Source organism: Brassica oleracea, chromosome C3 (assembly GCF_000695525.1).
Source record: "Brassica oleracea var. oleracea cultivar TO1000 chromosome C3, BOL, whole genome shotgun sequence".
Lineage (NCBI taxonomy): Eukaryota > Viridiplantae > Streptophyta > Magnoliopsida > Brassicales > Brassicaceae > Brassica > Brassica oleracea.
The window spans coordinates 12,587,139-12,610,967 of record NC_027750.1 but is presented as its reverse complement, the minus strand read 5'-3'; the positions used below and the strand labels follow the sequence as shown (position 1 = coordinate 12,610,967).

Here is a 23,829-nt window from a genome sequence, read left to right as displayed (position 1 = left end):
TTTTAAGATAAATATTTTTATAGTAAATTTGAATTTTAGCAGATTGTCTAAAATTAAATAGATTATCTGAAATTTGCTGAAGATTATGTTACTTATCAAAATGTGTCTGCAGATTCATCGAAAAAATTTACACGTCTGCAACTTGAATAGAAATTCGGTGTTACTTATCAAAATGATAATTTTGATGTTACATTGTGTGAACAAAACAAAATTCGGACGTAGTGTTTTCTATGAACTGTATGTTGTAGTCAACAACATGGAGCTGTGTGTGAAACGTATGCGTATATTAAAAAATAGATTTAAGAGGATGAAAAATGACCGAATCTTATGAGTTATGCTGACGAGCTAGTTTAACCAAATCAAATAAAATAGATAGCGACATGAAAATCATATAGACCTCAGAGATAGACACAACTGTCCCCTCTAAATTATTGTGAAGTCGTCTTCGTGTAAAACGTGATCTGTTTATGGGCAGTTGGGCACAGTCTGCACGAAAACACCCTGTCGTCATATACAATAATGCATATCTCTTTAATTAGTTATTTAATTGGTTTACCAAATATTTTTGTTGTTAAAGGGACGCATGCAGCCATGAGGACAAACAACGTGGCTGTACAACCACCAATGACAGATACTCATAAACAACCTTTCTTTTATTAAAAAGACCATGTGATGCTTGCTGGAGTATATTGGTAAACTAATATATATATATATATTGATTTTTTTTTGTCAGGAAATTGATAAACTAATCACTTATTATTTTTAGACCATGATTAACTCGGGATTATTAGAATGAGATTCTTATTGGAAGCTAAGAAACTGTTTCTTCACTTTTAACTTTTAATCATGCTCTTCCACCGTCGCGAAGGAAACGTGATAGAGGCTTCCCATCTACTCTTTTAAATTGGTTACGTGCATGATTTCTTTAAAGGGACAGGCTGGGACATAATGAGAACGTATAACACTTTTGTTAAAGAATGCATTAGTTTAAGAGAAGAAAAGATATGCTCTATGCTTAGCCATGATCTTCGGGACTTGTTTTTATATATGTAGTAAACATTTTTCATACCCTTTAGTTATCATCTAATGTTCGTTTAAGATTGAGTGAGATCGCAATTAGTTGACTTTTACTAGTTTTCCATTGATTATCTGAGATTCGGCCAATTCTAAACCACATGGCTCTTAATCTTATGCATCATATCCTAAATCATATGCCAGTGACAGTGCATGTGTAACTTTGATTTGCTTTTGTTACAAGTTTCCTAATACAAAATTAGACCATGCCAATCAATAATCATAGTGTATTTTAGTGTTTTGTAATAATGTAATCACTGTGCCATAATACGAACTCAAATTTAGTATAATACATGTTGTGACAAAAAAAAAAATACATTTGAAACTGTAAACCTCTTCTTCTTTCCCGGAACCCTGTTTTGTATTATAGACATGTATTATTATATAAATTGCACCTTAGTATATATAATCAAAAGACAAAAGGTTTACAGTAAAAAAAATCAAAAGGTTTACAGTATGATTATATATACTAAAGTACAGTTTATATAATGGTCAAACGTAATAAAGTCTAGTTACAACAAAAACAAAACAGTAAGTTTTAATTTGTCTTGGACTAGTGTTTCATCCTTTTCATATGAAACAGTTGTTAAAACATGCAATAAATCCTGTGGGCGTTACTTCTTGTTACAACAATGACTAGCGTCTGTCTTAAATCTGAACACAAACTTTTATACTAAATGAATAGTTTGTTATATACCTAAAATACCCTTGACTCCCTCCGTAAACCACAACATCACCCCTAATAATCAGCATCATATAAAACGACTTGTCTCTCTTCCTTAGCTTTCCACTTAACCAAAGCAAAGCAGAAACAAACACAAAACTAAAAAGCAAGAAAAATGGCTCACACTCTCGATTTGGAAGGCATCACCAAAGCAATCTCAGGTAACTATGAAAAACAGTCATATTACAATGATGTACACTGAGAATGATTTCGAGATTAATAACTATTTGAAATCATTAAACAAAACTTGTAGGAATGGGAGTTGAAGAGGGAGCATTGATAAGTACTCTGGGGAACTCGCACAAGGATCATCGAAAGTTGTTTAGGAGAGCAAGCAAAAGTTTCTTTGTGGAAGATGAAGAAAGAGCTTTTGAGAAATGTCATGATCACTTTGTCAAACATCTCAAGATTGAGTTCTCTCGCTTCACTGTCAGTTTCTTAATCTTTTACATATCTTTCCTTCTTTTATTTTCTGGCTTTTCTTTTTATCCATCTTTCTAAATATTTTATTACCATCTTTTTACTCTTTTTTTTGGCAAAACTTATCACACCATCTAAATCTATGTAGTTGATTTTTTACCATTTCTACTAGTTTTTTACCCAGTAACAAATCACTTATTGTTTTTACCTAAGAAAAGTACAAAACAAACCATTTATTTCAGTTTCAATAAAACTAAAATTGCTAAATTTTCTTCTTGATGAAAGTTTGGTCTGTGATGCACAGAACGCGGTGGTGATGTGGTCGATGCATCCATGGGAGAGAGACGCGAGGTTGGTGAAGAAAGCACTGAAGAAAGGAGATGAAGCTTACAACCTCATCGTGGAGGTGTCATGCACTCGCTCCTCTGAAGATCTCCTAGGCGCACGCAAAGCTTATCACTCCCTCTTTGACCAGTCGATGGAAGAAGACATTGCCTCTCACGTCCACGGCTCTCAACGCAAGGTCGGTACATTCTTACTTACCGTACACTACACCCGATCTCTTCTAACTTACTGTCTCTCTGTGTGTTTGTTGTGCAGCTGCTAGTAGGCCTCGTGAGTGCTTACAGATACGAAGGGAAAGAGGTGAAGGAAAGTTCCGCCAAATCGGACGCTAAGATTTTGGCCGAGGCGGTGGCTTCTTCTGGAGAGGGAGCCATAGAGAATGATGAGGTTGTTAGGATTCTGAGTACAAGAAGCAAACTCCATCTCGAACATCTCTACAAACACTTTAATCAAATCCAAGGGTCTGATCTTCTTGGGGTAACATATATATTATTTATACTCACTTCTTATAGTCTTTTATAAAACCCCATTTTTAACTTTTTCTAATGAATCAAGAAAATCTTGTTGTATGATCATCAGGGTGTATCTGAGTCTTCTCTCATCAATGAAGCTTTGCTTTGTTTGCTCAAACCCTCAGTGTATTTCAGCAAGGTAACACTAATACTAATAAACTTATGATAACATCTACTATTATGTATAAACTTTTCTTGTTCTAACAAAGTCTCTTGTCTTTGGTTGTAGATTTTGAATGCGTCTTTGAACAAAGATGCGGACAAGGGTACCAAGAAATGGTTGACAAGAGTGTTCGTTACGAGAGCAGATCATGGTGACATGAAGGAGATAGCAGAAGAGTATAACCAGCTCTATGGAGAGCCTTTGGCCCAAACAATTCAAGAGAAGATTAAAGGGAACTACAGAGATTTCTTGCTCACACTACTATCTAAATCAAATTGATTTCGGTTCTGAACTTATTCCCAGGACTTGTGGCTATTGAACATGTGAATTTCTTTCGGTTTTATGTTTCTATCCCAACATTTGCGTTTTCTATACCCTTTTATCATAATATCTAATAATAAAGTCACTGTCTCTGGTGACATTATTCAAGAAGAGAAGAGTGTGTCATGTTAAACTCTGTTTTCATGTTTTATGCTAGAATGACATAGTAACTTGAATCATATTTAACTAAACTTGCAAGGTTATAACATTTTCAGTGAAAAGAAAATTTGAGTTTGGAATGAAGGAAACCTTCAGTTAGCACTGGTGTCTAATGAGTAACACACATTAACAAAACAAAAATATTATGAACTTGTGGGTAGTCTAATCCGAATGACTGATTTGGTTCGCAATTTCAATCTCTAAACCGAATGTCGGTATGATTCCGGTTAACAGTTTTGGCATTTTGCGGTAAGGAAACCAAAAGCCGCCACGTGGCGAAGAAAAGTCCGCGAATCTTCCCCTGGCGGACCATTAAAGATCCTATTTCTCCTCTTCACTCTGCTTGTTTCTTTTTTCATCGTCTCTCAAAAACCACTCCTTTCTTCCCGATTAGATTCGTTTTCTTTCTCAGTTCCATCACAATGAATGGCTTCTCTGATCTCAACTCTTCCGAGAGGTACACTCTAGTTCTCCGATCGTCTTTTCATTTAACGATTCATACAATCTCTGTTATGTATATGCACGATCTCCAAGATCACTGGAACTCGCATGCTAATAATCATTGCTAATATTGTAACACACAATCAATGGTTGCTAATAGTATTGGGTATCCGAAAGTTTGATCCTTTTAATGCAAATCTCTTAGTTTTGATCTTTGACTTGTTATGTTGTGAAGCAGCAAACCTTCGCTCTCACATCTTGCTCCTTTAGAAGCCATTCTCTTTGATGTTGATGGAACACTCTGTGACTCTGATCCTATCCACCTTATTGCCTTTCAAGAACTGCTCCAACAGGTTATTAATCCCTTTATGACATATCTTAATTACTATCAAGCTCTTGCTTCAAAGTTTGCTTCTTGTATCATTCACAGATTGGTTTTAACAATGGTGTACCAATCGACGAGAAGTTCTTTATTGAGAACATTGGTGGAAAACACAACTCTCAGATTGCTCTTGCTCTCTTCCCTAATGATGTTACAAGAGGGTTAGAGTTCTGTGAGGAAAAGGAAGCTCTTTACCGCAAGTAAGTCTTAAACTTCTTTTTAAGATTTTGAGTTAAGTTAGGAACTTAGGATTAACTTTGTTTTCCTCTTATTAATTAGACTTGTAGCAGAGAAGATAAAGCCACTTGACGGGCTTATAAAACTAACCAAATGGATAGAGGAACGTGGACTGAAGCGAGCTGCTGTGACGAACGCTCCAAAAGAAAACGCAGAGCTCATGATATCCAAACTTGGTCTTACTGATTTCTTCCAGGCAGTGATCCTTGGGTCTGAATGTGAGTATCCCAAACCACATCCGGGGCCTTACTTGAAGGCTCTTGAGGTGCTTAACGTGTCGAAGGAGCATACGCTAGTTTTCGAGGACTCGGTCTCTGGGATAAAAGCTGGAGTTGCAGCTGGAATGCCAGTGGTGGGACTAACTACAGGTAATCCAGCAAGCATGCTGATGCAAGCAAAACCGGCTTTTCTCATCGAGAACTATGCGGATCCAAAACTGTGGGCTGTGTTGGAAGAACTTGATAACAAGGGGACTTTTCAAAAGTCTTGAGATGTGAGTGAGTTACTTGAGCCTATGAGCAGCCTCTGAAGTTTTACTTTTTTATCCTCGTTGATTATTGTTGAATATTCTTTTGGGAATATATGACAAACAATGGGAGCTTTCAAATAAGTGAACATGTGTGAACATGTTTTCTATGTCTATGTTTATATTTTAGTACTAAGAAAGTGTAGAACTGTGACATTCTAAGGTCTTATCTGATCCAAAATAAATAAAAACTAAGTGATGAATGATGATGCAGTGTGTTCGACTTCCTCCTTTACAGCTTACCCTTATAGAAATTTTCATTATATGAAAAACCCATTATTTAAAAACTCGTAAAACCCACAAAAAACTGTTAAAATCGGTACTGTTGAACCAATACATAAATTTTAAATTTTTTTTTTTTGGGTTTTTCAGTTACATTATTAGAATCTGTTTCGTATTCTAATTAAAAAGTTAAGTTTTTTTTTTCAAAAATACAATGATCATATGATCACGTGGATTACGAATCTATTAACAAAACTAGGTGGATTACGAATCTATTAACAAAACTAGTTGATGTGATTTGACATTAGTTTATGTTTTTACCGATAATTAATTATCATTTTATGATTTACTTTTGGCTTATTTCAAATTTAAAGTTTAATTTTTATTTGTATTAAACATCTAAATACTTATAGATTTTAAGTCTTGATATATTTTATTCTATCTCATAACTCTTAACTTGTTACAAAATTGTTAAATAGTCTAAAACAGTAAAACGATGCTCCTGCGAAGCCAAGTGAAGAAAAGTTGTGGTGCTTTAAAAAGCTTGACACTAAGATAATATGAAAAAGTGCATAAGACTACTTACAATGGAAGAAAACATTGGTTAGCCTAAGTTTTCAGCTTATAATCATTTGAAAGAAAAAATTCAGAGAAGAAAAAAAAACAAAAAACAGCAGCATCTCATAGGCTAAGCCTGCTGAGACCCGACGGAACTTGATCCTGCGGCTGGGCGGGTCATTTGGACGTGGGAGAGCTCGTTTGCCATCACTACTCATAACTAAGTGTTTCTTCAGATACCATATAAGATAGTAGTTGATAAAAATTATATTTACATTCTTAAGTGTTTTGTATTCAAAAATCATCTTTTTTATTTATTTTACTGTCCTTAAACTGAATATATATACATTATTTTCATTCTCTTATTTTCTCAAATATAATTTTAAATTTATGTTACTTTTTATCATATTTTTATATTTCTCTCTCCTAAATTTGTATATTTAAGATTAGTCAAATATACCGTCTCTTTGCATTTATTTTCTTTATATTGTGCTTCTTTTTTCCTTTTTCTTTCTATTACTTATATTTTACTTATATTTAGCTCAATTCTATTTTAGACATATCACTGTTATATTATCCTGTCCAATTTTATGCATAAAATAGCACAAATGATAATTGTATAGAGCTACAACAAAATTATAGTTTTTGCTTAAATGATAAAGAAAAATCACCTATTTCAGGTGATGATTGTTTTCATAGTTTCTAGATTTTGGATTTTGGTTTTTTGTTTTTTTGTTTTTTTTAGATTTTTAAATTCTAGTTTTTAGTTTTTGATTTTGCAGTAGATTTTAATTTTTTGAAAAACATGAATGGTGCTTTTAGTTTTTGGTTTTTGCTTTTAGAATAAAAAATGAAAATATTATTAATAGTAAAATATTTATTTTGGAAATAATAAAATATAAAATACCATTACCCAAACACACAAGTTTATTTTAAAATAAAAAAGCACAAAATAATATAATTCTATGTTAAACATAAATATAAAAATTTAGTTATATTTTAAACATAATTTTGTATATATCTATATACTTTATATTATAAACTTGTACATATAATATATGTAGATATATACATATAAAACTTTAAGTAAAATGTGTAGACATACTTTTCAAAATAAAATTGCCATAACTATAATCTATATATATATTCATTAATAGTTAACTAAGAAAAATTAATTCCATGTGTACAATTTAACTATATATGCATTAATTTTATGTAAAAATTTATAATCAAATAACTGTAGATAAATAATATATTCAAATTTAAATAAAATTAACAACTATTTCTAAAATTGTGGTAAATATAAGTCTCTACACATGTGGTATATTACATAATAATAGTGACATTTTTTTAATAAACTAAAAATTAATTATATTTTAAAACAATAGAAAAACAAACTTATTAAAACATTTTATATAAAGTAATATAAAAATTTTAAAAATACAAAACTAATTAAAGTATAACAAAATTTTATACTTATAGTTAACAACTTAGTAGGGGTTATTGGTTGTTGTATTTTAATGGATTTGAAAATCCGAACTAAATCTAGTGTAATTGGTTCTATGATTTTTAAATCTGTATTAAAATCATGTGTTATTGGTTTAATGATTCATAAATTCTATATCAAATCAAGTGTTATTCAATTGTACGGATTTACTAATATATTTGATTTAATAATGGATTTGAATAGATTTGTTTGGATTTTTTAGTTAAAAATACAAAGACTCAAATCCGAGGGAAAACCTCTGGATTTGCATATTTTACTTGGATTTATAAATACTATATGGATTTCTAAATCAATCAAAATATATAAACCAATAACACCCCCTAAGACTAATTTGCTATAAAAATTTATGGTACATAATATTTATTAAAACATTAATAAATTAACTTACCTTAATAAAACTTTAATTGCTTCAACAAGTAGTGAAGATATAATTAACTCCAATTGTTTAGAAAAATAAGGTTGTTAAACGTTTGTTTTGTGTGCTGTTATAGAGTGATAAATGTAGGTTTTATATCCTACATTATTTATCTAAACTTAATAATATTTAAAAAAATTAGAAAATACTTTTTGGTTTTTGTTCTTAAGAGTAACCCACATCGTCTGAGTAGAAATCTCATGGACTTGGAATGCGTTAACATGGCTCCAAGGGGATACGAAGAGGAGGCAATCATCAATATGCCATACTCCGCGTTGGATAACCCATTTGCGAGTATTTTCATGAGGAATATGGAACAAGAAAGAAGAGTCACCTAACTTATCACAGGTTATCTTACATTCCGGACCCCGTAACCTATTCAATTTTGCATGAATGAGTCCACTAGGAAGACATGAACATATATAAAACTGGCCGACTATGTATTCTTTCTTATTTTATGGGCCTAGCCTAAGGACCTTAGATGAAATTGTCATCTGAGAAGTACCATCCAAACGGCAAGTCGGGTCAGCAGCCCGAAAAAGATTTCTCGATGCTTGATTCATACGAGCCACCCATGAAAACCGAAAAGTATCATCTCCTTTGAGAGCCGGAGGTGGAATATTCTCAACTGGAAGCTGAGACACAATTTTCTCAGGATATCTTATATCCCCTTTCTTTTGCTTCTGACCATTGAGAGTAGCTTCACGGATTAAAAGCCAAAATGAAGTTAACCGACTTCTTACAACCTCTAAAACACCAAACCTTGGAGTTGCAGGGTTCCGGGGGGAGGGGGTGGGGGTGGAGCTGGCGTGAAATGGAGAGGTTTTGACCATGCTTCCAAGGTAGGGATAAAACCAGTTACTTGAACAACTTCTGCAGCCTGAGAATCAAAATCTGAGTAATTACCTTCATCTGAGATTACCAATGGCAGAACTTTGTTAACGATGCTTGGAGATTACTGAGATGGAGGTGGAATACCTGTGGTAGCTAAGGCTGGTGAGTAGTCTGGAGGTTGATTGTTGGAGATCACAGGAGGAGAAGCAGACATGTTGTCGGAGATCATGGAGGTGGAGCGGAGGTCTCGTCGGAGATTGTAACAGAAGGAACGGCCATTGCATGAAGGTGTGCAACGATCTGAGGTTCAGAGGAAGCTCTCGCGCCGTAGCTAGGGTGCCGATGGAGCCAGTTGCGGCGGTAGAAGCCACCGGATTGAAGATCGACGAGGTTAGGGTTAGTTGCCGTGAAAGAGAAAATTTGGTTTGCGCTTGTTTCAAACTCCCATAATTTTACGTAACGTTTTGTTTAGAAGAGATTGATTTTGAATATTTGTCTTATTGCAAATCTTTAAGATCACAAACCCAATGAAACATCATTGAACTCATCTATCATTTTAAATAACTTATTGTTTAAAAAATTCTATTATATAAATATACGTTATATATTACATAGATATATATTGTAGCAACTCTAACTCTATAATAAAATATTTTTATTTTGGTAGAAATATAAAAGTAAATATAGATGTGGGTAAAGATGATTTCAATATAATTTTTTCCTCATCTTTTTTAGTTTAGTTGTTACTAATCAAAACATTTAATTACTCTTCTTAAATAAATCTTTTATCTACTTCCAAACTGAGACTATATCTCACTGCATAAATTTGATAGTATAGTTCATTATGCATAAATATGAATTTGATGTTTAGTTTCTAGTCGAATATTTGGTTTAAATACATAATATAAGATGTTACGTATAAATAAAAATTTTTAACAACTTTACTTATTACAAAATCATCAATAAAAGTATAAGTTAAAAATATTTCAGTTAATTGTAAAATAGATTATAAAATATTATTAATTCAGTAAAATTAATGTTACATTGAAGTAAACTTTTTAAGAAAACATATAGTATGAAACAGAGAGAGCAATACTTATTATTTTATTTTTCAAATTAAATTTTATTAAATTTAATCTTGAATAAAGATATTTATATATCCAATATATATCAATAAATTAATGTCAATAAAAACATTTATCAACATATATATCTTTTTGTTTTTAAACCTTTAAATAATGGAGGTAGGGGGATGCATCACGTCCTTAAGAAAAAGACACAGCAACCAAAAAAACTTGTCAATGCGCTCTCAATCAAAAGCTTTCTTTTAATAATAAACGTAACACACGCTTTATCAGTTTCACCACGCCATCCATCTTCTTCGATTCTCTCAAGGTTTTCTCAGCTCTATCTTCTGTTTTATCCCAATTGATTCACTAACTCTTTGATTTGATTTCTAATTCTTCTCACAAATCTCTATGCTCTTCTAGCTATTGATTCAGTTTCCTTCTCCGATCTTAAAGTTTCATACTTTTTTTTCTCTGACAATGCTATTCTTTGTATGATTCGTAACATTCGTTATTAAATTTTAGAATTGCTTTCGATTTTTTACAGAAGTTTTGATTTTTTTTTTTAATGTCTGCGGTTCTGTCTTAAAAAAGCAAAAAAAAAAAAAAATGGCGAACAGAGAGATGGCAGTGTACTGTTTCGACACTTTGGTCTGTCACTACAACAACGATGAGACTCCTCCACCTGCCTTTGACGACGCCAATCAGTTACTTTCTTTTCAACCCTTTCCTTTTTTTTTTTTGCTTTGTTATGTTATGACATGCAAGTTCTGAGCTTCTAGTTTTGTTCTTCAACACTCTTGTTCCTATTTATGGATAAACGCTCGTCATCTTGCATGCAGGAGGATGTTGTGTTCTATAGTGAAACCTTTTTTCTTTGCTGTCAGTGTTGATGTTTAGTAGTGGGAATCATACTTGGCTCATATCATGTATTCAGCAATTATCTTATATATGGATGATTGCTTTGGTGTCTCCTGAAACACATGGTCTTTCCTTATAGTCTAGTGGTTTTTTTCTTGTAGTCCATTGTTTGTGACATGGAAGAAAATAGTGAATGGAGGGGAGCCTCGATTGCGTGGATGTATTGGTACACTGGAAGCACGCCGCTTGATCAGTGGCTTCAAGGATTATGCCTTGACCAGGTTACCTTACTCCAAGTTTCTTTTTCTGTAATTCAGTTTTAGAAATTTTGGGCTCGAGACCACAGATGAAGCATGTATATATATGTGTATATTGCCCTTATACACCACCATGACCTTTTTGTTATATGTAAATTATTACAGTGCCCTGAGGGATCGTAGGTTCCCACCAATACAGTCCAAAGAACTGCCATTTCTGCAATGTACCGTCTCTGTCTTGACTGATTACGAAACTGCTGAGGATTATCTTGATTGGGAGGTAATTTATCTTCCGCTCTTCTGTTACTTCATGTCAAGTAAAACAAGTAATACATGCTATTCAATCCGCACATCTGATAAACCTTCTGATGTCTTACACACCTTCCCTGTTTTTGGCTATGAAGGTGGGAAAGCATGGTATAATCATTGAGTTCACTGAACCTGTGACTAACACAAAGCGAAGCGCCACATATTTGCCTGAGGTGCCAGCTCATGAAGGTACCATTTTTTGATGACACAAACTTAGGTTTGCTTAGTAGTTGATATGTTTGGTTTGACCTTAGAACTCCCTCGCTTTGTTTGGACCAAAAGTTTAAATACATCATCAAATCTTACAGCTACTTGTCATTGCGCAGGCTGGACAAAGATAGAGGCAATAGACTCGCTGGTACGTAAAGCAGGATACAACGGTGAAATAACTGAATCAGTGCGTAGGAGAATCCATCTAACACGTTACCAGAGTACATTATTCAGCATGCATTATAGTGAATACATTTCATACGTGAAGGCCACGAGAGGCGGTGTTGCCCCAGCTATTAACGGGACCAGCAAGCCCGCCATGGCCTTTTCTTGATTTGCACCATAAAGCTGCTGCTGCTGCTAATGGGTGCAACCTCCTTATTTATCTTTGCATTTGTGTTCTCTCTGATTAAAAGAAGAACTATTTGGCTGCTTCACAATTGTATTACAACAATGCTATTAAATCAAAGGAACTGACTTTGATATATCTCTCACAGGTCTAATATTCTTAAAGAAGAAACTTTTAGTGCACTGAGGTGAAGTGAGTCTAATATCATATGGTGGGTGTTTCAAGACCAAACTCAAGCCCTTCTTCATAACCATTTCTGTGTTGTTGCTTCTGCAACTCTGAGATATGCTAAACATCTTTCTTTGTTCTTTTTGGCTTTACTGCAGCAACTCTTGTCCTAAGAGATCACACATTTGAACTATTTTCTTAATTATTTTAGTTTACAAAATCGTATCATTCTTACAAAAAAAAAAAAAAACAGAACATCAGATCATGTCCACAATGCCTCTCGAGTACATACTGTTGTAAGTTGTAACCGAAACCAAAATTGTTGTAAACGCAAGCACCACCAAATGCAGCTATTACTCTGTGCTAGGCCCAGAGCAGTGTCACAACGAGAAATAGCATCAAAGCCAGACCAAGACATATCCCAACCATTGCGCCAAAAGCCTAACAAAAAGCACAATGCATCCACAGATTTAGATCACTCTTCATCGTTATCATCATCGATGTATGTATGTATGTATTACTCAGAGCAATATTGGGTGACTCACTTTTCCCTGACTTTCAAACTTGTATTTTACTGTAAACCAAGACAGTCCTCTATCAACAATAGGTGCAAGTGCCACTGCCCTGCATCCATCATAACAAACTAAGTACAATCTTTGAGTAAGAAACTAAATATCAGCATTAACGTACCCTCCTATTCTGACGAGCTTAGTAACTTGGCTTCCAGCCCAGACCATGGCCATCACTTTAACGAATCTGCATGCAACACGAGTCTTTCACTAAGGTCCCTGTAACGCTGTGAAATGCTGAAGGTTATGTGTCATACCTCTCAGCTGCAGCGAGATAACCCATTTTTCCAGGAGCTGGGGCGACATAAAACCTATACATATATAGTCACTGTTTTCGCTCAAGTATGTGATGATGGAGCAAAAACAAAGAAAAACTATCAATGTCAACGGTGGCTTCTAATAAAATTTGGCGTTCACAACAATGGTAAGGCAAAACTTAAGCCGCCTACGTACTCAACATATCTGACTGTAGCAAAATAGAGAAGAAAAACAAAGTAATGGTTCCATGATAAGACAATGTTCATGTATCTTTGTGCAGAGGATACGATCAAAAGTATGTTCAACTTACCACACCAAGAGGAAAGCTGTGCTGTAATAGACTGTATTAAGTAAACCGTAAGACAGTACTCCAGATAATCCATATCTCTTCAATTTCATGAGAAGCCTGCAGCACAAGATCATCATAAGGAAAGGGATGTACGTTAAGCTTATATTAATGACACAAATCCTTCCTTGCAATGCATCGAGTGGAATATAAATGATATTAGCTAAGAGATTAGGACAGGCCATATAATAAAATACGAATGAAATGTTCATGATGACCAGAAAAAAAGGGGAAATGCAAGTAAGCTGAGGCAAACTTTTGAACCAAAACCTATCACATAAAGAAGGAAGAAACACGAAAGCTACAAGACTTGTTCTTCACAATAATCACTGATTACCTAATAAGCGCATGTTGTTAAACAAGAGGCGTGAAGAAGTGCTTTAACATGGTACCCACAACTACATACTCACACAAAATTGCCGTAAAGTGTATCAAATGAAGGACTTAAGTCTGTAAATCACATACTCTTCTGAAACGAAGGGGTTCTTCCTGCGTGTCACATTCTTATCCAACGTTTCTCCTATAGAAAAAAAAAAAGGAAGCGAAAGAAGATAACACAGTGTCACAACTCAAGTTAACAACAAACACAAAGAAAGACAGATATAAAAAAAAAAAAAGGCAAAGACTTTGATGCAAGCCTGACTGAATTTTATAGTCTTACAATGTCAATAGATGAATATACCTTCACCAACGGAAGGTTCAGATTCAGATTCAGATTCAGCTTCAGCATCATCAGGTCGTTTATGGTGGGAAGCCTAAACATGCACACATTCTCAATGGAACAAGACCATAAACTATAAAGCAAACATAAAAGGGAGAAAAGACTTAACACTTTGACTAAAGGAGGTAACCAGCCGGTGGACTACGGATTGATTGGCGGCGATGCTGAGAGAGGCGTGTGGAGGAGTAGGGAGTGAAAGCTGGTGTGAAACAGAGGAGGAAGATTAGTAATCAGCTCGAGAGTTATGGGGTTGATAAGAGCTACAGAAATGTACCGGAAGTAGAGGAGGAGCTAAACGGTGGACGCCGACGACACTCATCCCGGTTTGCAAAATATCGCTCTGCTCTATCTTTGTTACTTACTGGTTAGTGATTTAATTCGACTTTTCTCTAAAAATACCATTTACATTATTTTTGTTTTCTTCAAAGTACCCACTAACCTTAGAGTTAGTTATATTCAGAGGGAATTTCAATCTTGACACAAATTAATTTTGATGTCACTTTCAAATTTACCATAAAAAAAGATAACTATTTTTATAAATACTTTAAATTTATGATAAAAATTAAATTAATTCTTCTAAATTATTTATATGTTTAAGAATAATTTATAAAAAAAATTTATCCGCTAAATACTAAAACCATAAAAAATAATCACTAAACTCTAAACCAAATATTAAAGTATTTTTTTGGGTGATTGGATTTTTCAAAATTAGTAACCAACTCATAATACTTTAATCAATTTTCTTAAATTAATAAGAAAATAAAATTGAATTCCCTAAAATTATTAAACAACAAATAATAATATTTAAATTAAAATAAAATAGAACATTATATAAATGTTTGAAATTTTATTTGCATATGAGTTTATATAGTATTATATTAATATTTTAATTTATTATTTTAAAAAAATTATAAAAAAATTATAGAAATGATTTTTTATATATATTAATTCAATTAGGTAACTCATATATACAAATTACGTCCATGCTGATCGTGCAATTATGTAACTCATATGTACAAGTTAATTGGTTAGTAAGTTATGTGAGAAATCATTACAGCTTATGTAGTTTGCTAATATGTTTTGATTTAATCAAATAACAAAAAGAACTAGTTTACATCGTTTAGTTTCATATCTAACTCTTCAGAATCATTTTTTTTCAAAAGTATGATGTTGATAATATACAATACATATAGTAAGTAGACTGTAGTAGGAAGAAGAAAACAAATGAATGACGATTAATAAGCTTTTTTATCTAAATTATAGAGTTCATCATCTCAATAGGATTCGCAAAACGCATCTTAGTATATAATTATATAGTGGGGGCACTATGAATGGTTTGAGCTTGTATTATCAATCACAACGAACTCCCACTTAATTTCGTTATCAAAGAACTTGGCGAGAGAGAGAACTCAAGAAGAAGAAAGATGATGATGATGGTAATGGAAAACGAGTTTCAAGAACGTAGCAATCTGAACATCAACGACATTGATCTCTCTCTCCTCCGCCTCTCCTCCCCACCACCTTACGACTACTCTCGCTCCTCCTTCCTCTCCGCCGCTTCTCCTGATGATATCAGCCCCTTGAAACGCTCCTCCCCTGTTTCCGACGAGTTAGATCAGCCCAAACGCAGGAGAGTCTCCCTCCAAGACCCGATCTTTATCACGTCTCCTCTCAGCTCCATCGACGACCCGACCCGCAAAAGCCCTGTTCCCGAGAAGCAAGAAACGTCGCCGTTTGATTCCAAGAGTCTTGAAACAGAGGTTGGTTTGTTGTATAATCAAGAACTTTGACTGTTTTAATTAACTAGTAATAAAGAATCTTCATTTGGTTGTTTACTAGAGGATGAAGATGGTTAACAATCACGTTGAGGAGATCACTCACGAAGAGACTAACTATGATACTTATGAAGAGATCTACCGAGAAGAGACTAACTATGATGCTTATGAGGTTTTGCTTTATTTGCATCTTATGTTTATCATTCTAGTGACTTCAAGTGATTAATAGTGAAAATCATTGCAGACGCAGCAAGAAGAAGAGTGTGGAGAAGGGATGAGGATAGAGAGATCTGGAGATGGATTTGTAATTAGATTGAAGTGTAGATGCAAGCTAGCTTACAGGATTCTCTTCTCTGATCATCACCTCTACTTCAAGTCCCTCTAAAGCTTTCACTTGTGTGTCTGATTTAGTTACTTACTAGTATCTGCCTACTCTATCATTTGTTGTAACGCTTTTTTTCTTATTTGTTTGGACTATGAAAACATAGTTAAAGAGAAACAAAGTTGTACAGTGCGATGCTCAGAGAAAGAACTCTGTTTTGTGTTAGTATTGAAGATTGGAATACAAAAAGGTTACAACTTTTTTGTAGGAGAGCAAAAACTCTGTTTTTGTATGTTGTATTCAAGAAGAAAATATAAAAGGTTACAACTTTTTTTAGAAGAGGTGATCTGGGTCAACGTCAAATCTTGTTTATTAAGCCCTCTGAGGCCTGTCCAACGCGGTAAAACCAAACCGTACCAAACCGAACCGAACCAAAATAGATAATATAGTGTGGTTTTGGTATATACCATATAAACCGAATGGATATGATTTTATAAAAACCGTAGAATTTGGATATGATTTGGTTTATAACCGATTAAACCGAACAAAACCGATCAAAAGTAGAAACACGTAAATATTTACATATTTTATAACGTCACATGAAAATCTATTTGTAATATAAGTTATTATTTTGTTAATAATTATTACCATATTTTTATAGTAATAAAGAATCCTAATTTGAAAAACACTTAAAATATAATTAAAGAAAAATTCATCGCAACTGAGGCTTCTTATTTTTTTAGTTTTTTTCTTTTAATCATTTTGCTTTCTTTTAGCATTGATTAAATTGAAGTGAATGTTATAAATTTGATGGATAATAACTAGAAAAAAAACTTCACAATTTTTTTCTTATTTATAAACGAACAAAGTTTCACTCGAAAAAGCATGACTTTGATGAACACTAAATATGGAAGAGTGGAAAAACTTTTCTTTCGTACTTCTCTTTTGTTTCTTATTTTTATTTTCAAAATTTCAATCTTTGATTTTAATTCTAGATCTGATTATTTCATCTGAAGGTATAAGCGTTTTTTTTTCTTTTATTTGAAAATATAATATTTTTATAGTAAATGACTGGATGACAATATAACTCTAAAATTTATATAATATGATCCTCCCAAACTAAATAATTATGTTTGGGTATAAAACCGAATAAACCAAAAACTGACGATATATAAACCGAACCGAACCGAAGTAAATATGGATTTAGAATTATAGTTATATTTTACTAACAGAAATACCGAAAATTAAACCGAAAAAACCGAATCAAAACCGAACCGATATCCGGATCGAACAACCATTGTCTGGACTAACAAAGAGAGTAGTAGCCCTTTTGATTCTCGGTGCCGAGAGCATCTCTTCTGATGCGCATAATAAGCTGCTGCACGCGCCTTCACGCGACGACAACTCGTATTTCTTTATTCCGCCATAATCACCACCACAAGCTCACACCTTCATCTGCTCGCTGCTTCAGCCACAACGTCAGTCTCTCTCTCCATTGTAACAATCAACCATTATCCGTTAAAAGCTTCCTCCTTTTTTCTGTTTGTTTCTCTCAGGATTGCTCTGTGTCCAGACATCAAATGGAACAGCTTGATCTCTCTGCCAACACTGTGATTGATCATCCTCGAGCTCTCACTGATAAAACAACCCTAATCCGTGACGCGGGTCCTTCCAAATTTCAGGTCTTTCCCTCTCTCTCTCTCTCTCTCTCCGTCTCTCTGTCTATAGAGTCAGAAGTTTTCTTCTTTCACAAAGCTTTTAAGTCTGTGTTGTTTTGGGTGATTTTAGGTTATTGCAGACTTCGATGGGACTTTAACGAGATACAGAGTCAATGGAGTTCGAGGCATGAGTATGTTCATCTCACATTAATCTTTATCCTCTTCTCATCGGTCAAAGCTGAAACCAGCTCTGTTTTGTAAGGCAGTCATGGCATCTTGCAGCAAGGAAACGCAGATTACGATGCTAAGAGGGAAGCATTGTATGAACACTATCATCCTCTTGAGTTCTCTCCTCTCATTCCCCTTGAAGAGAAAACCAAACTCATGGAAGAATGGTATATACTCTTCTTACCAATCACATACATTTTTCTTCGTCTTTTCATGTTCTAACTGCAAGAAACTTGACAACTTTTGTTTTGTGTCTACCAGGTGGAGTAAAACTCATAATCTTCTCGTTGAGGGAGGTTTAACATATGATGCAATCAAGCAATCTGTTGCTGATTCCTCCATAGCTTTTAGAGATGGTGTGGTTGAGCTTTTTGAATTTTTGGAGGTTAAAAAATCAAACTCAGGATTGATAGTTGTTATGCTTATTAATGGTTAAAGAAACAAGCTATTGTTTATAATTAACCAATCCAACTCTATTTGTTATCTGATTCAGGATAAGGAGATCCCAGTTTTGATTTTTTCAGCAGGACTTGCTGATGTTATTGAAGAGGTGAAATCTCCGAAGACTTCTTCTATTAGTAAATGAGACTTATCTACTCTTTATGTTTCCTGTATAATGAAATATACCCTTTTTTTTTCTAACAGGTTTTGAGGCAGAAGCTTCATAGAACATTCAAGAATGTAAAGATTGTGTCCAACAGGATGGTGTTCGATGATGATGGACGGCTTGTGTCTTTTAAAGGTAGAACATTTGGTGAATGTTAGTTAGAGACACAAGTTCTACTTTAATAAACTGCAGTTTCGTTACTTCTTACAATACAGGAAAGCTGATTCATGTGCTAAACAAGAATGAACACGCTTTAGACATGGCTGCTCCGCTTCACGACAACCTCGGTGTTGACAGTGGTGGGGAAGGAGAAGAGAATGCGTACGTGAAACAAAGAACAAACGTTTTGCTTCTAGGAGACCATATGGGGGATCTGAGGATGTCTGATGGTTTGAATTACGACACTCGAATATCTATTGGATTCCTGTGAGTGTTTTCTTTTGTATATTTTTTTTGCTCCGTTCTTTTATCTCCTCTCACAGCTTTTTGTTTGTTTTCAGGAATGATAACGTTGAGAAGAGTCTTGAAAGCTACCGTAAGGCCTTTGATATCGTTTATCTTGTAAGTCACATACACATTCTATGTTTGAACATTATGGATTTATCTGAATCGCCTGATTTTTTTTTGCTAAAACAGAGATTTTGTTGTTTCTTTGTGGGTCTAAAAAGAATGATGCGCCTATGTGGGGAGCTCTGGAGATTGCTTCTCAGTTATTTACAACAGAAGAAAGTTAACTGCAATGCCTGAGACTGAGGAGCAATGTTAAGTGCAAGACTCTTTCTTCAGTTGTCTTATTGAAACAATATTTTTAACTAGAATTACTGTGTGGTTTGCTATTGAGAGACTCTTTAACAAAACCAAAGTGCTCTAACTCATTGATGCTTGTATGATTATGTGCCTGTAAGCTAATAAATTCAAGTTCGTATCATTGTAATTTGATTGAGCGAAAGTCAAAAATATAATGAAACATCCCAAAAATTGAAGAAAATACAGAGAAGCAATTGGTACTACAACCATCAATGCCCTATGTAAAGTATGAACTAGAGAATTCAAAATGTAACATGTAAGGTACTATAGCCAGTACAAAGAAATAAGGGATTCACATCCTGAAGATGGATTTTGTCTTCTAAAACATATATAGCTTCTGATTCTATTTAGTCACCGGTCACAAAAGACTTCTGCTCATAGTACTTCTTCTCACTAGCTTCCTTTTTCAAATTACGTTTCTGTATTCACACAGAAAGACATTGACTGAGACATTGGCCAGAGTGAAGCAACAAGAGGAACGATAAAAAAAAGAAGAAGAAGAAGAAGATAAACATGCCTGATAAGCTTCATGGTTTGCTACAATCCTCTTGATTATGGTGGAGGTTGAGATATCAAGAGGGCTTTCTAGTACTTCGAATATGCCCATGCTTTTTGGTACAGCATACGGGTTACCTTCCTCCTGTCAAATCATTCAACAAGAATCTTAGAGAAAATCCAGCTCTTTGTATTCTACCTTATATAAATCTCGTTTTACCTTTTGAAAATCATCGCTCTCGGCTACTGTCCCATGAACCACTTTCCAAATGTCAAATGTCGTGATCTGCAATATCCAAATCATTGTCAAAATTAGCTTTTTCATGAAAGAAAGCCATTTGGGCGTTGTTAAGTAAAGAGCAGATAATCTCACCGTATCTTTTGACACTTCCCATGGAGCACCAATTATCACCTCATCTACATAGCGGCATGCCAGAACACTTAAGCTTCTTTCATGGAGATTCATGATTGGGTGTTGCGCTCCTCTTTTACCACTGCACATCAACGTATAACAAGCAACAGTTTGGTCTGGTCCAACGAATTTAAGAAGAGATGCAATTATGCAAATCTAAACCAGAATGGGGACAAGAAGTATTTATTTAACACCAATTTTTTTGGTCAACACTCATAAACGAAACAAAAACTGAGACAATCACTATAAAGCAAAAGATGAGCCTTTTCTAACCTGACAGTCTGGTCATTATGTATTCCAACAAGAAGAAAGTCTCCCAGCTCTCGAGCACGCCTGAGAATCTGTGCGAATTGAATAATCAAGAACAGGTATCATCAACATTGGTGAATTAAAATGGAGGGTCGCTCAGTAATATTTTGTCTGCAACAATTTAACTTACTACACCTCAACATGGCCAGCATGGAAAAGATCAAACGCACCATCTATGTAAATTATGCGTGCACCAGGCCCTGGCCCCTGTCACCATAAGCATGTACGTTTGATTAACCCATTATACAAAATGATATGGAGAAAACTAAATCAATCGAGGAATATCTTAAGTTAAATCTAGCGGACATAAATTGACATAAGCGATAAAAATAAGATGTGAAGCAACCTTCTGTCACAAAATAGGAAAATTATAGATAACACACATAAGAAGTACCCAATGATTGGTTAAATGGTCATAGAAAGGAACTAATTATGTTTCAGAAAGCAAGAACCAGACAATATTATCAAAATGATGACAAAAGCTGCTATCCATTCTCTTTAATGATTAAAACAGCTGAAAAGAGAGCCAAGAACCACTTGCAAAGCTATTAGAAGTCAAGAGTCATGTACCTGTTCAATCTACTATATCAGTAAGCAAAATATAGATCTACAAAACTCCAAAGATCTAAGTTATTTCCCTGAGTATGGTAAACAGGTAGAAACACAAAGAAGAGAAGACTCTTTAAGACTCCACACACCTTTCCATTGGAGAACTGAACGATCCTGCGGGAAGTAGGAAGAAAATGTGAGACGCGAGTACCAGCAGCAGAAGAAGCTCCGTCCTCAAACCTTGGGCTATTATGGCCATGGCTAAACTGCCTCTGCAGAGACGAATGACTCTGACTGTTCGATCTCTCTCTTACACAGAGAAGCATACGACCTGCAGAAACTCGAACAAAGTTATAATCTTTATGTGACTACACATCTTAAAGATCAGAGAGTCTAAGCTATCATGAACAATTAAATAACATAAACATGATGCAGCTCGTATCTCCCCTTAACAGATATAAAAACGAAACCTTTCGTCTAAGCAACAATTGAATGTAAGATTTTACCAACGATATCAGTGCTGGAAACTCCCTCAGTGCGCTTGATCTGCTTATACCTCCCAGCCTTCTTAGCCAACGCATAAGCATCAGTTCCATCAGGAAGAACGCAAGGATCATCCCCATGGATAATGTAATCAATCCGATACTCATCAAACAACCTCTTCATGAACTCCTCCGTGATCGCGTAAGGAGCGTCGGGAATAACCTCATCCACCCACTTTACAGCCTTCACCATTATCATCCTAACACACACACAACCAACGACACAAACACAATAAAGCGATTTTGGGATACACAACAAAGAATCAAAAGAGAGAGAGATCATCATCACCTCTCGCGAAGAGGCGTAACGGGAGGTCCTTTATTAGCTATGATCTCCTCGTCGCTGACGACGCCGACGACCAATTCGTCGCCGAGAGCACGCGCCTGCCGGAGCGCGTTGCAGTGGCCGTAGTGCATCATGTCGAAGCAGCCGTCCATGTAGACGCGGACTGGTTTTCGTTTCCTGAAGGGGACGAGGCCTAGGCCTAGCCCTAAGCCTAAGGGGAGCTCGCCTTTGAGGAAGAGGTGGAGGAAGGAAGCTCCGACGGCGAAGGCGGCTCCGACGGCGAAGCAGCTTCCGACGATCTTCTCCTTTTGCCACGCCATTTTTGTTGTTCTACTACACTCTCGGATTCTAGGTCGTTTGTTACCGGAGACGACTCAGATCTCTCTCTCTCTCTCTCTCTCGGAGAATGGAGATGTTTCTTCTTCTCTCTTTGAAAATGGAGATTTGGATTCGGAATCGTGTTTTATTCTTTTTCTTTTCTCTGGAGCTGGAACCGCCTTAACCGAATTGAAACTGGATGGTTTGGGTAAGTTGGTTTCACTTCATGATTTTAAGTTGTAATCATGTTCCATTTATTATTAAGTTGTATATCTTTTATTATGAAACTGAATATAGAGATTTTTAGCTATACTACATCTTTTGAATTTATGTTTTAAGTAATTTTCATACATTTAAAAATATTTTCCTTAAATACGTGCAATTGAAAAGAGTTGAAAGATCATATTATGTATTGTGTCTTTCCAGCAACTTAATTTTTGGAAAAACAGTTTTCTAAAAGTCGGATCCTAAACCAAATACCATATAATACTTTAGAATATTTAATAATTCAGCAAACAACATTACTGAATATAATATTTTCTGTAATCTATATGAATTTTAAAACATGTTTTATTAATATCAGTTGTATCCATCCTCACTCAGTGGTAGCCACTCTTAAATTGATCTTCCAATATAGTTCAGAACCTCTAAACTTATCCATCATGTCCTCCATTAGCTAAATTGATATTTAAATTATTTTTTCGAAAAACGTTTATTAGTTTAACTATTTAATGGAACATTGTTGCTTTAAAATTATATATAAATACTTTTAATAGAATATAACCTCGAGTTTGAAAATCATATATGTTTTCAATTCATGTAGTCTATATTCTTCAAATCTTGCATTATTTAAAATTTTGCATTTTAAGACATATATTCTGTTCACTATATTACATCATGAATTTTCAAATTTGTAGTATATATAGTTTAAAAAAAATTGTAGTATATATTAAGTGAATTAATTTCAAGGATTTTTTATTTGTTATTTTACCTTATTATATTGATACATATTTACAATTTTTTTATTAATTTTTGTTTTTGATATTTTGATATTTTAATATATTTAATAGATACTGATTTTATATTTTTTATTGATAATTTTATGTTCTATGTGAAAACTTTCCTAGTCATATAGCCTCAACTTAAGGAAATGTTTGTAGCTAATAGTTTAAAGTGTTTGGAAATCATATTTTTAGAAAATATTGCATTTCTAGGAATTTATTATTTTTGTTAGTAAAGGGTTTATGTTAATTTTATAAAAATTTGTATAGATATCAAGTTAATTTTTAATATTATTTCTTTTGTTTGATTACCTTATTTTATATGAGATATATTTTATTTTTAAATAATTCTTTTTAGAAATTATTTGACATTTTTAAGATATTAAATTATAATGTTGATTTAACATATTTTGATTGATGGTGTTAAATCGCATATGAACATTTTTTGACTTGTATCTTTAATTTCTATAAAGTATATATTATGTATTGCTATTTGCTACAGATGGTGATAGAATTTTTCATATTTTAAACTAAGCTGCATCATTATCTCAATTCTGAAACATAT

At 34.1% G+C, this 23,829-nt stretch overlaps 8 protein-coding genes across 13 annotated transcripts; 5 read left to right on the top strand and 3 right to left on the bottom strand.

Moving 5' to 3' along the window:
- The first annotated feature begins 1,848 nt into the window (after positions 1 to 1,848).
- Positions 1,849 to 3,738, top strand: LOC106331403 (annexin D4-like). The gene is made up of 6 exons (XM_013769749.1): positions 1,849 to 1,959; positions 2,052 to 2,227; positions 2,523 to 2,741; positions 2,819 to 3,040; positions 3,143 to 3,214; positions 3,305 to 3,738. Exons 1-6 carry the CDS (start codon positions 1,914 to 1,916, stop codon positions 3,515 to 3,517), a joined length of 948 nt encoding a protein of 315 aa, XP_013625203.1. The 5' UTR covers positions 1,849 to 1,913; the 3' UTR covers positions 3,518 to 3,738.
- Positions 3,739 to 3,973: 235 nt separating this feature from the next.
- LOC106328936 (haloacid dehalogenase-like hydrolase domain-containing protein Sgpp) lies at positions 3,974 to 5,513 on the top strand. Of its 2 annotated transcripts, none has more exons than XM_013767483.1 (4): positions 3,974 to 4,175; positions 4,398 to 4,512; positions 4,590 to 4,741; positions 4,821 to 5,513. In XM_013767483.1, the coding sequence occupies exons 1-4, from the start codon at positions 4,141 to 4,143 to the stop codon at positions 5,266 to 5,268; spliced, it is 750 nt and encodes a 249-aa protein (XP_013622937.1). In that variant the 5' UTR covers positions 3,974 to 4,140; the 3' UTR covers positions 5,269 to 5,513. The 2 variants fall into 2 exon arrangements, with proteins under 2 accessions (XP_013622937.1, XP_013622936.1); XM_013767482.1 differs by having other exon boundaries at positions 4,059 to 4,175; positions 4,395 to 4,512.
- A 2,948-nt stretch (positions 5,514 to 8,461) lies between these two features.
- LOC106329904 lies at positions 8,462 to 9,366 on the bottom strand. Its single transcript, XM_013768509.1, has 2 exons — positions 8,985 to 9,366; positions 8,462 to 8,886 (listed from the first exon to the last, which is right to left on the bottom strand). Exons 1-2 carry the CDS (start codon positions 9,067 to 9,069, stop codon positions 8,462 to 8,464), a joined length of 510 nt encoding a protein of 169 aa, XP_013623963.1. The 5' UTR covers positions 9,070 to 9,366.
- Positions 9,367 to 10,090: 724 nt separating this feature from the next.
- On the top strand, positions 10,091 to 12,242 carry LOC106328478 (uncharacterized protein At2g38710). 2 transcript variants are annotated; one of them, XM_013766926.1, is made up of 7 exons: positions 10,091 to 10,235; positions 10,502 to 10,614; positions 10,930 to 11,049; positions 11,191 to 11,305; positions 11,430 to 11,523; positions 11,661 to 11,911; positions 12,042 to 12,242. In XM_013766926.1, exons 2-6 carry the CDS (start codon positions 10,517 to 10,519, stop codon positions 11,876 to 11,878), a joined length of 645 nt encoding a protein of 214 aa, XP_013622380.1. In that variant the 5' UTR covers positions 10,091 to 10,235; positions 10,502 to 10,516; the 3' UTR covers positions 11,879 to 11,911; positions 12,042 to 12,242. The 2 variants fall into 2 exon arrangements, with proteins under 2 accessions (XP_013622380.1, XP_013622379.1); XM_013766925.1 differs by lacking the exon at positions 12,042 to 12,242 and having other exon boundaries at positions 11,661 to 12,033.
- Positions 12,243 to 12,251: 9 nt separating this feature from the next.
- Positions 12,252 to 14,336, bottom strand: LOC106328480. The gene is made up of 9 exons (XM_013766927.1): positions 14,230 to 14,336; positions 14,065 to 14,154; positions 13,917 to 13,989; positions 13,700 to 13,754; positions 13,199 to 13,294; positions 12,888 to 12,941; positions 12,752 to 12,817; positions 12,607 to 12,685; positions 12,252 to 12,502 (listed from the first exon to the last, which is right to left on the bottom strand). Exons 1-9 carry the CDS (start codon positions 14,272 to 14,274, stop codon positions 12,425 to 12,427), a joined length of 636 nt encoding a protein of 211 aa, XP_013622381.1. The 5' UTR covers positions 14,275 to 14,336; the 3' UTR covers positions 12,252 to 12,424.
- An 841-nt stretch (positions 14,337 to 15,177) lies between these two features.
- On the top strand, positions 15,178 to 16,354 carry LOC106333161. Its single transcript, XM_013771637.1, has 3 exons — positions 15,178 to 15,715; positions 15,795 to 15,902; positions 15,975 to 16,354. The coding sequence occupies exons 1-3, from the start codon at positions 15,380 to 15,382 to the stop codon at positions 16,113 to 16,115; spliced, it is 585 nt and encodes a 194-aa protein (XP_013627091.1). The 5' UTR covers positions 15,178 to 15,379; the 3' UTR covers positions 16,116 to 16,354.
- Positions 16,355 to 17,381: 1,027 nt separating this feature from the next.
- LOC106335946 (7-methylguanosine phosphate-specific 5'-nucleotidase A) lies at positions 17,382 to 19,473 on the top strand. 4 transcript variants are annotated; one of them, XM_013774639.1, is made up of 10 exons: positions 17,382 to 17,530; positions 17,609 to 17,734; positions 17,841 to 17,901; positions 17,973 to 18,105; positions 18,200 to 18,323; positions 18,432 to 18,488; positions 18,584 to 18,680; positions 18,761 to 18,971; positions 19,046 to 19,106; positions 19,182 to 19,473. In XM_013774639.1, the coding sequence occupies exons 1-10, from the start codon at positions 17,414 to 17,416 to the stop codon at positions 19,290 to 19,292; spliced, it is 1,098 nt and encodes a 365-aa protein (XP_013630093.1). In that variant the 5' UTR covers positions 17,382 to 17,413; the 3' UTR covers positions 19,293 to 19,473. The 4 variants fall into 4 exon arrangements, with proteins under 4 accessions (XP_013630093.1, XP_013630091.1, XP_013630092.1 ...); XM_013774640.1 differs by having other exon boundaries at positions 17,399 to 17,530; positions 19,214 to 19,473; XM_013774637.1 differs by having other exon boundaries at positions 17,382 to 17,734.
- LOC106335945 (ethanolamine-phosphate cytidylyltransferase-like) lies at positions 19,455 to 22,452 on the bottom strand. Its single transcript, XM_013774636.1, has 9 exons — positions 21,949 to 22,452; positions 21,624 to 21,859; positions 21,267 to 21,448; positions 20,704 to 20,775; positions 20,533 to 20,600; positions 20,221 to 20,341; positions 20,068 to 20,133; positions 19,870 to 19,992; positions 19,455 to 19,771 (listed from the first exon to the last, which is right to left on the bottom strand). The coding sequence occupies exons 1-9, from the start codon at positions 22,263 to 22,265 to the stop codon at positions 19,700 to 19,702; spliced, it is 1,257 nt and encodes a 418-aa protein (XP_013630090.1). The 5' UTR covers positions 22,266 to 22,452; the 3' UTR covers positions 19,455 to 19,699.
- Positions 22,453 to 23,829: the final 1,377 nt, after the last annotated feature.

What these genes read in the sequence shown, in the direction of transcription:
- LOC106331403 (XM_013769749.1), top strand. Translation starts at nt 1,914, where the DNA reads ATGGCTCACACTCTCGATTTGGAAGGCATCACCAAAGCAATCTCAG. An exon ending in TCCACGGCTCTCAACGCAAG is followed by an intron (nt 2,742 to 2,818) that starts GTCGGTACATTC and finishes TTTGTTGTGCAG; the next exon opens with CTGCTAGTAGGCCTCGTGAG. An exon ending in AAGGGTCTGATCTTCTTGGG is followed by an intron (nt 3,041 to 3,142) that starts GTAACATATATA and finishes TATGATCATCAG; the next exon opens with GGTGTATCTGAGTCTTCTCT.
- LOC106328936 (XM_013767482.1), top strand. Translation starts at nt 4,141, where the DNA reads ATGAATGGCTTCTCTGATCTCAACTCTTCCGAGAG. An exon ending in GATCTCAACTCTTCCGAGAG is followed by an intron (nt 4,176 to 4,394) that starts GTACACTCTAGT and finishes TATGTTGTGAAG; the next exon opens with CAGCAAACCTTCGCTCTCAC. An exon ending in TTCAAGAACTGCTCCAACAG is followed by an intron (nt 4,513 to 4,589) that starts GTTATTAATCCC and finishes TATCATTCACAG; the next exon opens with ATTGGTTTTAACAATGGTGT.
- LOC106329904 (XM_013768509.1), bottom strand. Translation starts at nt 9,069, where the DNA reads ATGATCTCCGACAACATGTCTGCTTCTCCTCCTGTGATCTCCAACAAT. An exon ending in ACCAGCCTTAGCTACCACAG is followed by an intron (nt 8,887 to 8,984) that starts GTATTCCACCTC and finishes TTTGATTCTCAG; the next exon opens with GCTGCAGAAGTTGTTCAAGT.
- LOC106328478 (XM_013766926.1), top strand. Translation starts at nt 10,517, where the DNA reads ATGGCGAACAGAGAGATGGCAGTGTACTGTTTCGACACTTTGGTCTGT. An exon ending in GCCTTTGACGACGCCAATCA is followed by an intron (nt 10,615 to 10,929) that starts GTTACTTTCTTT and finishes TTTTTCTTGTAG; the next exon opens with TCCATTGTTTGTGACATGGA. An exon ending in AAGGATTATGCCTTGACCAG is followed by an intron (nt 11,050 to 11,190) that starts GTTACCTTACTC and finishes AAATTATTACAG; the next exon opens with TGCCCTGAGGGATCGTAGGT.
- LOC106328480 (XM_013766927.1), bottom strand. Translation starts at nt 14,274, where the DNA reads ATGAGTGTCGTCGGCGTCCACCGTTTAGCTCCTCCTCTACTTCCG. An exon ending in ACAGCTTTCCTCTTGGTGTG is followed by an intron (nt 12,942 to 13,198) that starts GTAAGTTGAACA and finishes ATATATGTATAG; the next exon opens with GTTTTATGTCGCCCCAGCTC. An exon ending in AGTTTGAAAGTCAGGGAAAA is followed by an intron (nt 12,503 to 12,606) that starts GTGAGTCACCCA and finishes GCTTTTTGTTAG; the next exon opens with GCTTTTGGCGCAATGGTTGG.
- LOC106333161 (XM_013771637.1), top strand. Translation starts at nt 15,380, where the DNA reads ATGATGATGATGGTAATGGAAAACGAGTTTCAAGAACGTAGCAATCTG. An exon ending in CCAAGAGTCTTGAAACAGAG is followed by an intron (nt 15,716 to 15,794) that starts GTTGGTTTGTTG and finishes GTTGTTTACTAG; the next exon opens with AGGATGAAGATGGTTAACAA. An exon ending in CTAACTATGATGCTTATGAG is followed by an intron (nt 15,903 to 15,974) that starts GTTTTGCTTTAT and finishes AAATCATTGCAG; the next exon opens with ACGCAGCAAGAAGAAGAGTG.
- LOC106335946 (XM_013774637.1), top strand. Translation starts at nt 17,414, where the DNA reads ATGCGCATAATAAGCTGCTGCACGCGCCTTCACGCGACGACAACTCGT. An exon ending in CAATGGAGTTCGAGGCATGA is followed by an intron (nt 17,902 to 17,972) that starts GTATGTTCATCT and finishes CTGTTTTGTAAG; the next exon opens with GCAGTCATGGCATCTTGCAG. An exon ending in CGAATATCTATTGGATTCCT is followed by an intron (nt 18,972 to 19,045) that starts GTGAGTGTTTTC and finishes GTTTGTTTTCAG; the next exon opens with GAATGATAACGTTGAGAAGA.
- LOC106335945 (XM_013774636.1), bottom strand. Translation starts at nt 22,265, where the DNA reads ATGGCGTGGCAAAAGGAGAAGATCGTCGGAAGCTGCTTCGCCGTCGGA. An exon ending in TTCAGTTCTCCAATGGAAAG is followed by an intron (nt 20,776 to 21,266) that starts GTGTGTGGAGTC and finishes TTATGGTGACAG; the next exon opens with GGGCCAGGGCCTGGTGCACG. An exon ending in CAAACCATGAAGCTTATCAG is followed by an intron (nt 19,772 to 19,869) that starts GCATGTTTATCT and finishes GTGTGAATACAG; the next exon opens with AAACGTAATTTGAAAAAGGA.